The sequence below is a fragment of the Actinia tenebrosa genome, unplaced genomic scaffold (genome assembly GCF_029948245.1).
Source record: "Actinia tenebrosa isolate PJP-AT-01 unplaced genomic scaffold, QUT_ActTen_1.0 PGA_scaffold17__23_contigs__length_9995812, whole genome shotgun sequence".
Lineage (NCBI taxonomy): Eukaryota > Metazoa > Cnidaria > Anthozoa > Actiniaria > Actiniidae > Actinia > Actinia tenebrosa.
The window spans coordinates 7,201,541-7,214,558 of NW_028292577.1; the positions used below are offsets into that span (position 1 = coordinate 7,201,541).

The window sequence follows — 13,018 nt, forward strand, 5'->3', positions numbered from 1 at the left end:
TTTCGTGTTTCTGCTTCCTCGACAACTTACAGACATGCATCTGGGGGTTTTATTGACCATTCTTGTGCCCAGATCCTTCTCAGCTTTTTAACCAAAAAAAAAGATCGAAAAGCTGAGAGAATGGGGTTTTGGCTTCCGTCAATTAAAAAATCTCCAAATCGAGAAGAGGAGAATGATATGAAAGAATGTGCCGCGTCTGTAGTTGCCTGCGTCGTAGAAACATCGAAAGCCCTCCGAGACTTCAATACAACTATTTCAGAAAAACGTTGGTGAATGTTTTGTGTCATGTTGCATACCAAGCTTGAAACGTATTGTGGATCATATGCAAATGACGTCAGAGAAGAAAACCTGCCGGAAAACGTGTTGACAAAGTTTGGAAAAATTCCATATCATTGTGACCATTCACTGATTGCATTCAAATCCCCCATAGTGCAATGTGGGCTTGGTATACGACATGCAACAAAACTTTCAACAACCCTTTTTGAAAGTTTGAGGGAATCTAGCAATACATTATGTAAATGTGAATCATCTTTTTGATATATTTAAGGAATGGTAAATATTGTAGAAAACAAGGTTTGTACATGATTTTTTTCTTTAAAAAATCTCACAGAATTAAAAAGCAACAAAAAAACCTACATGGAAAAGCATCTTGCTGTAGACCTAGTAATATTTTATGTTAAGTATTTAATTTTTACATTATGTTGTTGAATACCTCTTAAGCCTGGTTCCGGAGAAAACGCAAACGCAAGCACAAACGCAAGACGTGGTTCACACGAGCAACGCAAACGCAAACGCAAGGAAAATACGTGTGAACTATAAACAACCACTACTGCACATGTGTATCTTGATTTACTTGCATTTGCGTTGCACGTGTGAACATTGCTTGCGTTTGCGCTTGCGTTTGCGTTGCTCGTGTGAACCAGGCTTTAGTTCCAGGTTGTCTTTGAAATAAGAAAAAACGGTTTCTTGTGACAGAGGAGACCTGGAAAGGAGGAAGTTCTTACCGTTCAATATACCCTGCTGGCAGTCTCCTTTCTTTCTCTCGCTCGGGAGAAATTAAAAAGAGACTCTGCCTGCAGGGTACACTTAATAATACAATCAACTAAACAAAATTGATGGTTTTCACGGCTGCCATGTTGGAGGAACTTTGTCAATTGTCAATGAATTCTTTTGTTATATCCTCCAACATGGTCACCATGTTTTTTGTTATTTAATTCTCTTGGGAATGGTTGAAAACCATCAATGCATTTGTTGTTAGTTTTGTATGTCGTTGTGGGTAATCTACATCATATACACTGCTATTTTTTTTAATGCAGCAACATTAAAATTTAGGTTTTTCTTAGGTTTAACGAAGACAGGTTTATACATTTTCCTGTTTCAGACCATGTTTTACCCCCTAGATTATAAGAAAACAAATGAATATACTTTCTCACTTACTGCCTATTATGCCGGTATGGCAGGTAGGGCAGCAACAAAGGATGACCAATTCTGTCTGTCCTGGGCCAATTTCGGCGCTGTGCCCACACATGAATATGGATACAAATTGTTCCCAACTTAGAATGACACAAGGTAAAGACAGGCTACATTATAGGCTAATTCGTCTGGGTGCAATGTTTTCCCATTTCAAACTGTGTGTCATTCCCTAGAGAATCATTTCTTTGTTTAGCGTTTGTGCATGAGAAGAGACATGGATATGGATACAAATCCAACAAAGAATTTTATTCTCTAGGGAATGACACGTGATTTGAAATGGGTAATCATTGCACCAAGAAGAATTAGGTCTATTCAGATGTGATTTTTTCTGGTTCTTCCACTTTGATTTGCAAATATAGTTGCATATCCAATTCCATGGATAACTTAAAATAATCAGAGTTGAAATTATAGAGTAGTCTAAAGAATAATTTGATAAAAACTCGTCTTTCCATAAAACTTACACTTAATTATCCTTGGGTATCCTGAGGTAAAATTCTGTCATTTGATTCTAACTCCTAGAAAAAATACTTTCCTGGGGAGGGAGAAGCCAGTGACAGAATTTTACACCACTAACTTTTAATCAGTGCATAAAGGTGTGGAAGTATTACTTGCATAATAAAAAACCGCAGACTATAAAAAAAACTACTGTGAAAAATACTAGTTGTAGTTTTTCAGTGACATACAGTCATTTCGCCCATGGAAAAATTTCCACATCATTTCCAGTTCTGGATCAAATGGTCCATGTGAAATGGTCATGTGAAATGGCCAAAATCACTGTATTCTTATCAGTGTGTTCCTTTTTGTCTCAATTCCTCAGATGTCTCAGCCACTACTTCCCTGAGGTGATAGACAATTGGATGATTGTGCCCATGAGTGACTTCAAGTGTTGCCAGTGCCCTTTGCAAGAAATGAACTCCAACATCAAGCTTGTCTAGCAAAACTTGCAGCTTACCTGAAGAAATGAAATACTTAGGGACCGTTTTTTTTATAAATGGGAGTGGGTTTGAGGGGTGTGGTGGGATTTGCTCAGTAACCCAGACCAGAAATCTGACCCAACTCTCCCTTGTCACATATAAATTGGCCCCTCCCTCATTTCCCAATCTGCTTATTGTAAAACTGCTGCGAGACTCACATTTTTTATGTCACTGTTACGCTCTTGAGCCTGATGTTTTTTCGCGAATCCCATCAAATCCCACCACCCCCTCCCCTCTCCTACCCTCCCAAGTAAAAAATAAATGCTCTGTTAGTGAGTCTAAGATCTCACCTTTCCACTCCCTAAAAACCCTATTACTATATCATGACATTTGACTAATGACTTACCAATTCTGAAAAACTGAACTCCTACACCTGGGTGGTACTTAGGAAAAAGTTTTTGATATGGCTCCAGAGTCCTCAATCCATATTCCAGTGCTTCTTTCCACAATGTCAAAGAAAGACAAGCATCTAATGCTTTGTCTGACAAAGCAATCATAATATAATGATAAGGATGTAGATATGGTTCCTGTTTCTTTAAAGTCTTTTTACAGATATCTAGAATTTTCTGAGGGTCACCATCATTTTGGATTGACTTGATCTCATTCAAAGCATCTTTGGCTTTTTTTACCCATGTTTTTGAGAAGCTTGATATGTCTCTTTCTTTGCCACAACTGTTACATTTTCCTGGAAAAGATTTTTTTGTTAAATATTTCAACTTCTACGAAATAAGTTATAATGACCAAGTTCAACTTGGGAAGCCTGGTAAAATCATATATGTCTATGGATTTGATCCTGAGGCTGGGACCATATATGTCTGTATATATAGAGAGTTCCATGATGGTTTTCCCATATTCTTTTAGGGTTTCTCTCTGGGTTCTCCAGTTTCCCTGACTCTGCAAAAAGCAACTTCTAAATTACAATTCGATCATGGAACATGGCAGCCACAGGTTTGTTAGCCACTGGCTATATTTAAACCCTACATTTTCAAGATAAAAATTAAGGAATTTAAAAAAAATTGACTCTTATTTGCTGCTTAGCAACTGAAGTAACCAATAGCTGTTATTACAGTTGAGCCTGTAATAAGATATTCATTTGTTTTAAGAATCATACAAGTAAGGCTATTGGGTTGGTACAATGCTTGTTGTCTCATTTGCACCTCATTTACATGTATCCATAATATCTGCTATTAAGAGACACTTGTCCCTCCCTCCTCTCCCATTCTGTGATAGATGAAACTGACCTTTGGCTTCTGGAACTGGCCCTGCACAGTTAGGGTTCACACATCTAAATGAACACATTAAAAGGTCTTTGCTGTCTTCAATATCCAAGCATCTTGGACAGCGACAATCAAAGCAGTACTGACTCTTCAGCTCTTGTTGCCTCACATCTCTGGGTTCGAGAAGTTCAGTGTAACTGATCGTTAGTTCATCTCCAGTTTTGACTTGTTCGATGGCATGAATCACAAGCTGTGTGCCATTAAATACTGCAACACAGTTTGGGGTACACGAGTGATTGAACACAGAACCAGTGGTATATATGCCAACACCTTGAAAAGAAAAAAGATTCTTAGCTTTAATCATTATTATAAAGACAGACAGACAGACAATATCCTTAAAGGCTCCTATAACCTTCCTTTATTTACTCACCTACTTGACTGCATTTCCCCCTCACAAATACTAAAACTATTTGAAGACACTTTCCCAAACATTTCAAAAATTTCTTGAGATGTATACGACTCAATGAACTCTTGGCTAGCATAATCACCAAGTACAGCAAAGATTGCCACAAACTCCTCTTTTCTATCATCTTCTATCCCCTCGATATTTGACACAAGTTTTTCATACCACTCCATGTCCTGTTTTGCGGTTCTCATGTTAAGAATCCTATACATAAGCCTAACTAAATCAGTAGGAACGCGAGGGTATACTTTTTTGAGCCTCTTGCACTCGAATCTGTGGAATTTCCATGCTCGTTTTTGACAGCTCTGTCCACAATACCTCGCAAAACGACAAAACGAGCATCTAAGGAGATGGTCTTTTAGCTCAAAACAGTTATCACAGCGCTGTCCTCTGACTTCATTGCTCAGAACGAAAACTATGGGATTTTCATCAAGTATTTTATCACCAGGATTACAATTCTTGAACGACTTTTAATCCTCTTCCTTTATCTTTCGTTACAAAAACTTGGTAAGACATGTTTTTTGGAAGTTGAAGTCAAAAAATAAGCAGGCGTTCGCGCGTACGAGGAAGCCGAGCAATGGAATAATGGACTAGGTCGAGTTACTCTCCAAATTATTCAAAAAAAATTAAAACTACTAAGTATAAAATAAAAGGGCATACAATAAAATGACGGAAGAAATTGTAAGCAAAACCTGAGCTTAAAATTTTCAAATTTATATGTTTTTGAAAGCGTTTCACTCCAAGCATGCGCAAAGCAGTTTTCCCGCAATTTCTATGGTCAGCGGACTTCAGCGTAAATTTGGCGGGAAACAAGGTGCTAGTGAAATAAACAAGTTGTGGAAGAAGTGAAATGAACTAAGGTGGTTTTACAATGTTTAATTCTGGAAAAATCGACTCAAAATCTCCGATCAATGCTGAAGTTCTTCTTTCTGAGCCAAGCTCGGGCTGTGATGGGATCGAAGAGAGTGAACGCCTTGAAAGAGCGAGTTGTTCGTACTCGAACCAAAGTGAAAGATTTCGACTGAAAGAGAGAGCATATAATAGGCAGTATGCACAGTTATACGCTGTGCGTCTGATGACCATGAGAAAGAAATTAGCAGCTGCTGCAAGGAGGACATGGGGTGAGTTCAAACACACTAATTTTGTTTCAAAATTATGGAGTTTTTGGGTGTTAATGTGTCAAAGTTTTTTTCCTAATTTTCAGGGAGCTCAATGCCCATAAAGAAGTTATCTGAGCTGAAGCTGGAAGAAGAGTGTATCATAGTTGGCACATTCTTCAAGAAGATGGAAATTAAACCCTCTATTTTGAAGGAAATAAGTGCAGAGGTTTGTGTATGGTAGTTCTTGAGAAAGGGGAGGCCCCATTATTGTCTGTCTTTACAAATTAATGGTTACTGTTGCAATACTGTATCAAGCTTGACTGTCATCCCATCTTATTCATAAAGTTTGTATCATTTTTTCACAGCTACTGGTATAATATTATTTTTGTTTGTCCACGGATCTTTTTTTAGTTTGAGCTCTGTTTGCATGTACTGGGAAATTCCCAAGTAATCAGGAATTTCAAATATTTCTCAACCATTCCAAATATTACCAAGTAATGAGGACATGATAAAGTGGCTGACTAGGATGGCCATTAAAGAATTGAGAATGGGAAAATCAGGAATTTTTTTATGGATTTTCAAATGTTCATGGACATTGACCTTATCATGTTTTACTTACAAACTTCTGGAAATTGTGAGGAATATCTGAAATGGTATAAAGGAATAGCTGGAATGGTTAGGAAATATCGAATTCCCCTTACACCAATAATTAGGGGTTTCCCAGCACATGAAAAACTAGCTATGTGACTCTTTTTTTCAGGAAAACTTGCTTATTCAACCTGTTAGAGATAAATATACAGATGATGAAGATGAACTAGTAATGGAAGACGAGACGCAGAGGGTAGCATTGACAGGGAATATAGAAGTGGGAACATCAATCAGTGGTAAGGATAGTTTTGAAGCACAAGAATCTTCAATCCCAGTTATTCTCAAACAGAAATTTCAATCTTACATAAGCTGCTTTTTTTTTTCTTTTTTTTTTTTGAAGAGATTTATCTGTTACAGCAAAATAATATGGTTTCTTCTAGTTCAGCTTCAGCACAAACATCTTGTTTGTTATTAAAAACACGTCATATGGTGTCGTTCGTGCTGAAGTTCTTGGAATCATTATTATGAAACTCAATGAATATTGAAACTTGATTGATAAAATTATGCAATGCAAAAATTAATTATGTTGTCACAATTTTTCAGGACGATTGTTGCATTGAAGGGCCATACAACAGAGAATGGTAAATTTGATGTGGAGAGTGTTTGCTATAGCGGTCTTCCATACCAAACTGCTCCTGATCTTGATGAGCCAATGGCTAATGGTGAAGACAGGTAAAGATATAGTAACACCTATAACTAGTATAATGAGGTCAGTATATAGACTGCAGAGGGTGGGGGAAAGATCATGATGAGGTAAATAGTGAAGACAGATAAAGATATATTCATACCTACAATATAGGATAATGTGCTAAGTATGGACTGCAGAGAATGGGGGTTTTCCTAGAGGGGTGGGGGGATTTTGATTAGCCTATGGCTAATGGTAAAGACTGGATACCAATATATAAATTTCATAACAATATTGTGGTATAACAAAACAGAAATCTCAGTTTTTCATCCAGTACATTTGACAATAATTTGTCAGTAGCGACTGCAAATAGTTATTCATAAAAAGTATCCTAGTAGTTATTCTTTGACTTGATTATACTATTTTTTTTTCTGTTTATTTCAGATATTTAGTTCTAATATCAGGCCTCGGGTTTGGTAGCGAACACCAAGACATGCTGAGTCTTCAGATGCTCTCAGACTTGATTACTGGAGAGCTCGGTAGCATCCAGGTAAACTACATTTAAAAAAATCATGTTTCCTTTTTTTGGGCTATGCTTAGGCTCATGACCAATGCATGTCACTCTACTCCGACTCAGATCCTGATTGCATCGCAAGTGAAAGCCAGCATTAAGGACCTCGAATTACCACCAGTTTCATTACTATGCAGCCATCTCACATTTAGTACTTTGCACTTGGTTTCAGGACATCGAAGAAGTCATGTTGATATGTTTGATATTTATGATTGACAGAAGACTATTGGCAGCTTAGAAGTCTAGACTTGCATGTGTCTGGCAAGGACTGCAGACAAATTTGTAATGGTTACTGAGGTTATTAATTGTCTACTGTTTCTGTTTGTAGGACCAAGAATCCAGTTCTAAGATTGCACGAGTGATCCTTGCTGGTAATTCTTTGAGTGAATCCACACAAGACAAAGAAAGTGAAACAAAGGTAAATTCAAAGAGATGTAGCTGCAAACCCTACCCTAGTGGGTGTGGGTAAGGGGTAGTAGTGGAGGGGGAGAGGGAGGCTGTGGGCGAAGCAATGATAAAGTTTTCTGCAGAGGCTTTAAAATCTGGTATTGATTTTCCAATCTAGGCAAAGTACTTGACACGAAATGTTGTTGCTGGTACTGTAGAGGCTGTAAAAGAACTTGACGACTTCCTGTGTCAGCTTGTGGTAAGTTTTGTATGATATAAGAATTACAAATCAACTAGAAGCTAGAATAGACCTCGTGCTAGTCTGACATTACAAGACACATATTTGATTAGATTGATCAGAAAATAGAGTTTACTGTCAAATTCAACACATTGATAATGGTAAATTTTTCAAAGTTTTGTAAAGATTGCCCTTAAAATTATGAAGATATGAATTTTTGAAACTAAACATTTTAGAATAATTTTTAAATGATTTTAATTATTTAAAAATACTATCTGTAATTTTGTTTTATGTTTTAAAGGAGTGCGTTCCTGTGGACCTCATGCCTGGAGAGTTTGACCCCACCAATCATAACTTACCTCAGCAAGCCCTTCATCCTTGTATGTTCCCAAAAGCAGTTGCCTACCCAACCATGCAAGGCGTCACAAACCCTTATGAGGCCATTATTGGTGGAGTAAGGTATATTTTTTTATCGCTATTCAGTTCTCAAAAAAAATATCTTTATCTCTATGAGCTTCAATTGCTAGAACAAAGCACTCTGGGAAACCAAGTACTTACACTTTTTTAGCTCCTCTAAAAATAATCCATTTGACAATTTTTCCCCAACATTTTCTATGGAAATGTGGGTTGAATAATTTTAACAGACAAAAATTACCAGTATCTCTTTCTTATAGTTTCTTTGATTTCCCTGTTTCATTTTTGTAATTTACTCAGTTTCCCAGAGCGCATTGTGAGCTTTGACGGGATTATATGTAGATATTGAATTATAATTCTTAAATAAGTAAATGATGGTTGCTTATTCATATTTTCTTTCCTTAGAGTACTTGGCACATCAGGACAAAATGTCAATGATATTTATCGTATGACCAGCCTTGATGACAAGATGGAGATCTTAGAGAAAAACATTATAAGTGGTCATATTGCTCCTACGGCACCTGACACGTTAGGTAATGAAAATGGGGAGGGGGGGGATAAAATATTTGACAGTTTGAAATTTTAAATAGAATTTTGAAAATTGCTTCAGTCTTGCATCCCCCCAAACAAGTCAAGCTATTATGTATCAAAGACTGTATTAGCACTATGCTAATAGGTAAATTATTTGATCCTGCAAAAAATACAGAAATTTATTTGGTTAACTTAACTGAGATTTTATTTTTATTTTTATTTTTGAAGGTTGCTATCCTTATTATGATCAAGATCCATTCATACTGGATAAATGCCCTCATATTTACTTTGTCGGAAATCAGCCAAAGTTTCAAAGCAAAGTCTTGATGGGTAAGAAATCTGGCTTTTATGAAGGTCATGATCAGACTCTGCATTTTTGTGCATGCCTTGTGCCCTTGATAAACTTGTATTGTTAGACCTCCTTCCTTCCCCTAATTAATATTCAGGTCATTTAATCTGATGCCCAATGTCAATGGGGACAGGAACCAGGGGCGGATGTAGGGGAAGGGTGCAGGGGAAGTGCAGCTCCCCTCCCCCCTAGATGAGCTGATATGTACTGCATCATTAGTGTTTGAGTTTGTAAGCAAAGGTAGCACCCTCTCCTAAGAGAAAAATCCTTGATGGTGCATCCCCTAGAAAAATCCCTGGAAAACCTTTGCCTATCTACCCCTGATATTTGGTGTAGCACTCAAATTAACAATGGTTGTATCGTCGTGTACGGGAATTGTCAGGGGAATTCTATTCAAATTCAAATTTCGAGTAATCGGCTAGTAGTCGTACCCTACGATAGCATAAATTAAACTATAATAAATATTTATGTACACATGCTGATGATACATCGTTTGAATATGACTAAAAATTGAGACCACCCAACCGAATTCGCTTCGTGGTCTAGGGGTTAGGTTTAGGGTTAGGGTTGGGGTTGGCATTGTAGTAGTTCTTTGGTGCCGAAGGTACCGAGTTCGATTCTTGGTGTCTTCACTTAATTTTTTTTCTAAGTGAGGAGAAGCAAAATTTCTAAGTCACACTCGTGTGTTCGGAAACCTATGACGTACTTCGTTAATCCGTACACGACGATAGTACCTTAACAATTAACAATTGTTTTCAAACTGTTCCAATTTCAGGAGAAAACAATCAGAAAGTTCTTCTTGTCCTGGTTCCCAAGTTCTCAACCAGCAAAACCTGTGTAATGGTGAATCTGCGTACCTTAACTTGCCAAGCACTGAAAATGGGATCCTCTGCTGCTTACCATGTACATATGAATGGAGCTGAACAAGATACAACTGAAAAAGCACCAATGGAAACTTGAACGATTTTTTGTGTTTTCTTCCAACCTACAGTGTATTGTCATATCTATCTTCATTCAATCACAATAAAATTATACCATAAATGGTTGTTGTACATATTAGTTTTTAAGTTCATTTATTATAAGCGATGGTCATTGGAGAAGTCAATGAGGGTGGAGGGGTGCCTCCACACCTATCATCTACGTAAATTATCTATGATATCGGGCCACTTTTTCACCTTGTTCTCTATTCAATTGATAGCTAATTTACCCTTTATATTATTCAACGGGTCAATCAACGCGGGATTGCATAAAAAAAACGGACCTCCCTTGATACCGATTTATTATCCCTCATAAACTCTATTTCCGCATTTCTGTTGCATCTATTTTGTCTACTCACCGGGAATGATTGGAAACCAATACGAAATGGCGCGAAAATTTGATTACGTCATCATACTAACAGGTTTTTCCGGTTTATAGACTTGAGCTTTTCCAAACTAACGAAATCCAATCGATCCAATAAATCTGAAAGAAATTTGTTTTAAAAATTTGAAACCGAGTGAATAGTTCAAGCTGCATGCTAAGAAGACAAATTTCAGAAAAATAGTAGAAAAGTCAGCTTAAAAATGGACGTTTATTTATTTGAAAATATTTGTTTGTTTGTTCGTGTCATGATTGCGCAAGCGCTCACGCAATAAAGGTTGTCAAGGCAACCAATCCTTCATTCTTTGAAGTTTTCACAAGCTGTAGACGTTACTTCAGTTGTGACTGCAAACTTTTTAAAAATATCCTTTTTTAAACGATTTTTAAAGACCTTAACAAGTGAAACAAGATGGTAAGCATTAAACAAAAAAGTTTTTCAAATATTTTGTTGTTTTTCATTCCATTTTATGCAAATTTTTCCGACTAACTGAAAGTCAACGGCAACTCACCAACTTTCAAAAGTTTTGAACTCAAAGGCTAAATTTTCACGAAAACAGACTTTAACTCTTTGCTAAACCTTTTTTTATTTGATTTAGCGTGAATGTATCTCAGTCCACGTTGGTCAAGCCGGTGTTCAGATTGGAAACGCTTGTTGGGAGTTGTACTGTCTTGAACATGGTATCCAGCCCGATGGCCAGATGCCCAGCGACAAGACGATCGGTGGTGGGGATGACTCGTTTAACACGTTCTTTAGCGAGACCGGAGCTGGAAAACACGTCCCGAGAGCTGTTTTTGTCGACCTGGAGCCTACTGTAGTAGGTGAGAATTAATGACAATGACAATGACAAGTTCATTAGTGTGTTTTTATTTTCGTTGTCGTTGTTGTTGTTTCTTTGAAGTCTTTTATTATATTTTCTACTATTATTCTTGTTCGCCACTTTGTTTGCATTTTGTTTTCCTTTTTTTCTTCTGTTTGAGCTTATATTGTTTGTGTTGTTTTTTAACCTAAACATTTCATCACGTACTATGTAGCCCGCGCAAATGAAATAAAAATCTCAATGTATTGGCACTAAACTTAAGCTTACGTTGGTTATTAAATTTACCAATTTTTTGCTTATAATTTCTAATTATACTATTATTATATATATTATTATATTATGAATTTTTTTTAATCATAATTTTGCACTTTTGATTTCCTCAGATGAAGTAAGAACTGGTACCTACCGCCAACTTTTCCATCCCGAGCAGCTGATCACTGGTAAAGAAGACGCAGCTAACAACTACGCTCGTGGTCACTACACCATTGGAAAAGAGATTGTAGATCTTGTCCTTGATAGAATCCGTAAACTGGTAAGTTATATTATATATTTGCACATTTATATAATTTCATTCTATTGACTTAATTTTTTTTCCTTTGAAATTCAGGCTGATCAGTGTACTGGTCTCCAAGGTTTCCTGATTTTCCACTCCTTTGGTGGTGGTACTGGTTCTGGTTTCTCCTCTCTTCTTATGGAACGCCTGTCTGTTGACTATGGCAAGAAGTCTAAGCTTGAATTTGCTATCTACCCAGCTCCTCAGATCTCTACAGCTGTTGTCGAACCATACAACTCTATTCTGACCACCCACACCACGCTAGAGCACTCTGACTGTGCATTCATGGTAGACAATGAGGCCATTTATGATATCTGTCGCCGTAACCTGGACATTGAAAGACCTACCTATACCAACTTGAACCGCCTGATGGGACAAATTGTGTCTTCCATCACAGCCTCTCTGAGATTTGATGGTGCCCTGAATGTGGACTTGACTGAGTTCCAGACCAACTTGGTACCCTACCCACGTATTCACTTCCCATTGGCTACCTATGCACCAGTCATCTCTGCAGAAAAGGCATACCATGAACAACTGAGTGTTGCTGAGATCACTAATGCCTGCTTTGAGCCAGCCAATCAGATGGTCAAGTGTGATCCACGTCATGGAAAGTACATGGCTTGCTGCATGCTGTATCGCGGTGATGTTGTACCCAAGGATGTGAATGCTGCCATTGCAACCATCAAGACCAAGAGAACCATCCAGTTTGTTGACTGGTGTCCCACTGGCTTTAAAGTTGGCATCAACTACCAGCCACCCACTGTTGTTCCTGGTGGTGACTTGGCCAAAGTCCAGCGTGCTGTCTGCATGTTGAGCAACACCACAGCCATTGCTGAGGCCTGGGCTCGTCTGGATCACAAGTTTGATCTGATGTATGCCAAGCGTGCATTTGTGCATTGGTATGTTGGAGAGGGTATGGAAGAAGGAGAGTTTTCAGAGGCCCGTGAGGATTTGGCAGCCCTTGAGAAGGATTACGAAGAGGTTGGAGTAGACAGTGTTGAAGAGGAGGGAGAAGAGGAAGGAGAGGAGTATTAGACTGTTTTTCTCTCAACCTTACCTTCATTGTAACTCTTTATTTGAGAATTTGAAATAAAGTCATTTTGAGAAACTAGTAAGGATATTTATTTGAGAAAACGTAAAACAAATCTGGGAACTATGAGTGAGAGAAAATAAAGTATATAAAAGCGGCACAGAAAAAAAAACAATACTGTTAAGAACTGTAACGTAGCGATGACGGAATTAATTTGTGGTTTATATGGTAACAGTGGTCGAAAGCAATTTGATAGGCAGTTTTCTAA

General features: G+C 37.6%; 3 protein-coding genes across 3 annotated transcripts; 2 read left to right on the forward strand and 1 right to left on the reverse strand.

Annotated features, from left to right (window-relative positions):
• Positions 1–574: 574 nt before the first annotated feature.
• On the reverse strand, positions 575–4,643 carry LOC116288696 (histone-lysine N-methyltransferase SMYD3). The gene is given in 5 exon segments (XM_089031683.1): positions 575–2,425; positions 2,794–3,132; positions 3,689–3,994; positions 4,099–4,597; positions 4,599–4,643. Coding segments are annotated over 5 exon segments (1,356 nt in total). The 3' UTR covers positions 575–2,258.
• A 292-nt stretch (positions 4,644–4,935) lies between these two features.
• Positions 4,936–10,031, forward strand: LOC116288726 (DNA polymerase delta subunit 2). The gene is made up of 11 exons (XM_089031810.1): positions 4,936–5,248; positions 5,332–5,453; positions 5,988–6,111; positions 6,418–6,547; positions 6,945–7,050; positions 7,400–7,489; positions 7,637–7,717; positions 7,998–8,155; positions 8,516–8,643; positions 8,870–8,971; positions 9,766–10,031. The coding sequence occupies exons 1-11, from the start codon at positions 4,999–5,001 to the stop codon at positions 9,948–9,950; spliced, it is 1,476 nt and encodes a 491-aa protein (XP_088887936.1). The 5' UTR covers positions 4,936–4,998; the 3' UTR covers positions 9,951–10,031.
• A 919-nt stretch (positions 10,032–10,950) lies between these two features.
• LOC116295194 (tubulin alpha-1A chain-like) lies at positions 10,951–12,756 on the forward strand. Its single transcript, XM_031702951.2, has 3 exons — positions 10,951–11,168; positions 11,551–11,699; positions 11,775–12,756. The coding sequence occupies exons 1-3, from the start codon at positions 11,048–11,050 to the stop codon at positions 12,753–12,755; spliced, it is 1,251 nt and encodes a 416-aa protein (XP_031558811.2). The 5' UTR covers positions 10,951–11,047; the 3' UTR covers position 12,756.
• Positions 12,757–13,018: the final 262 nt, after the last annotated feature.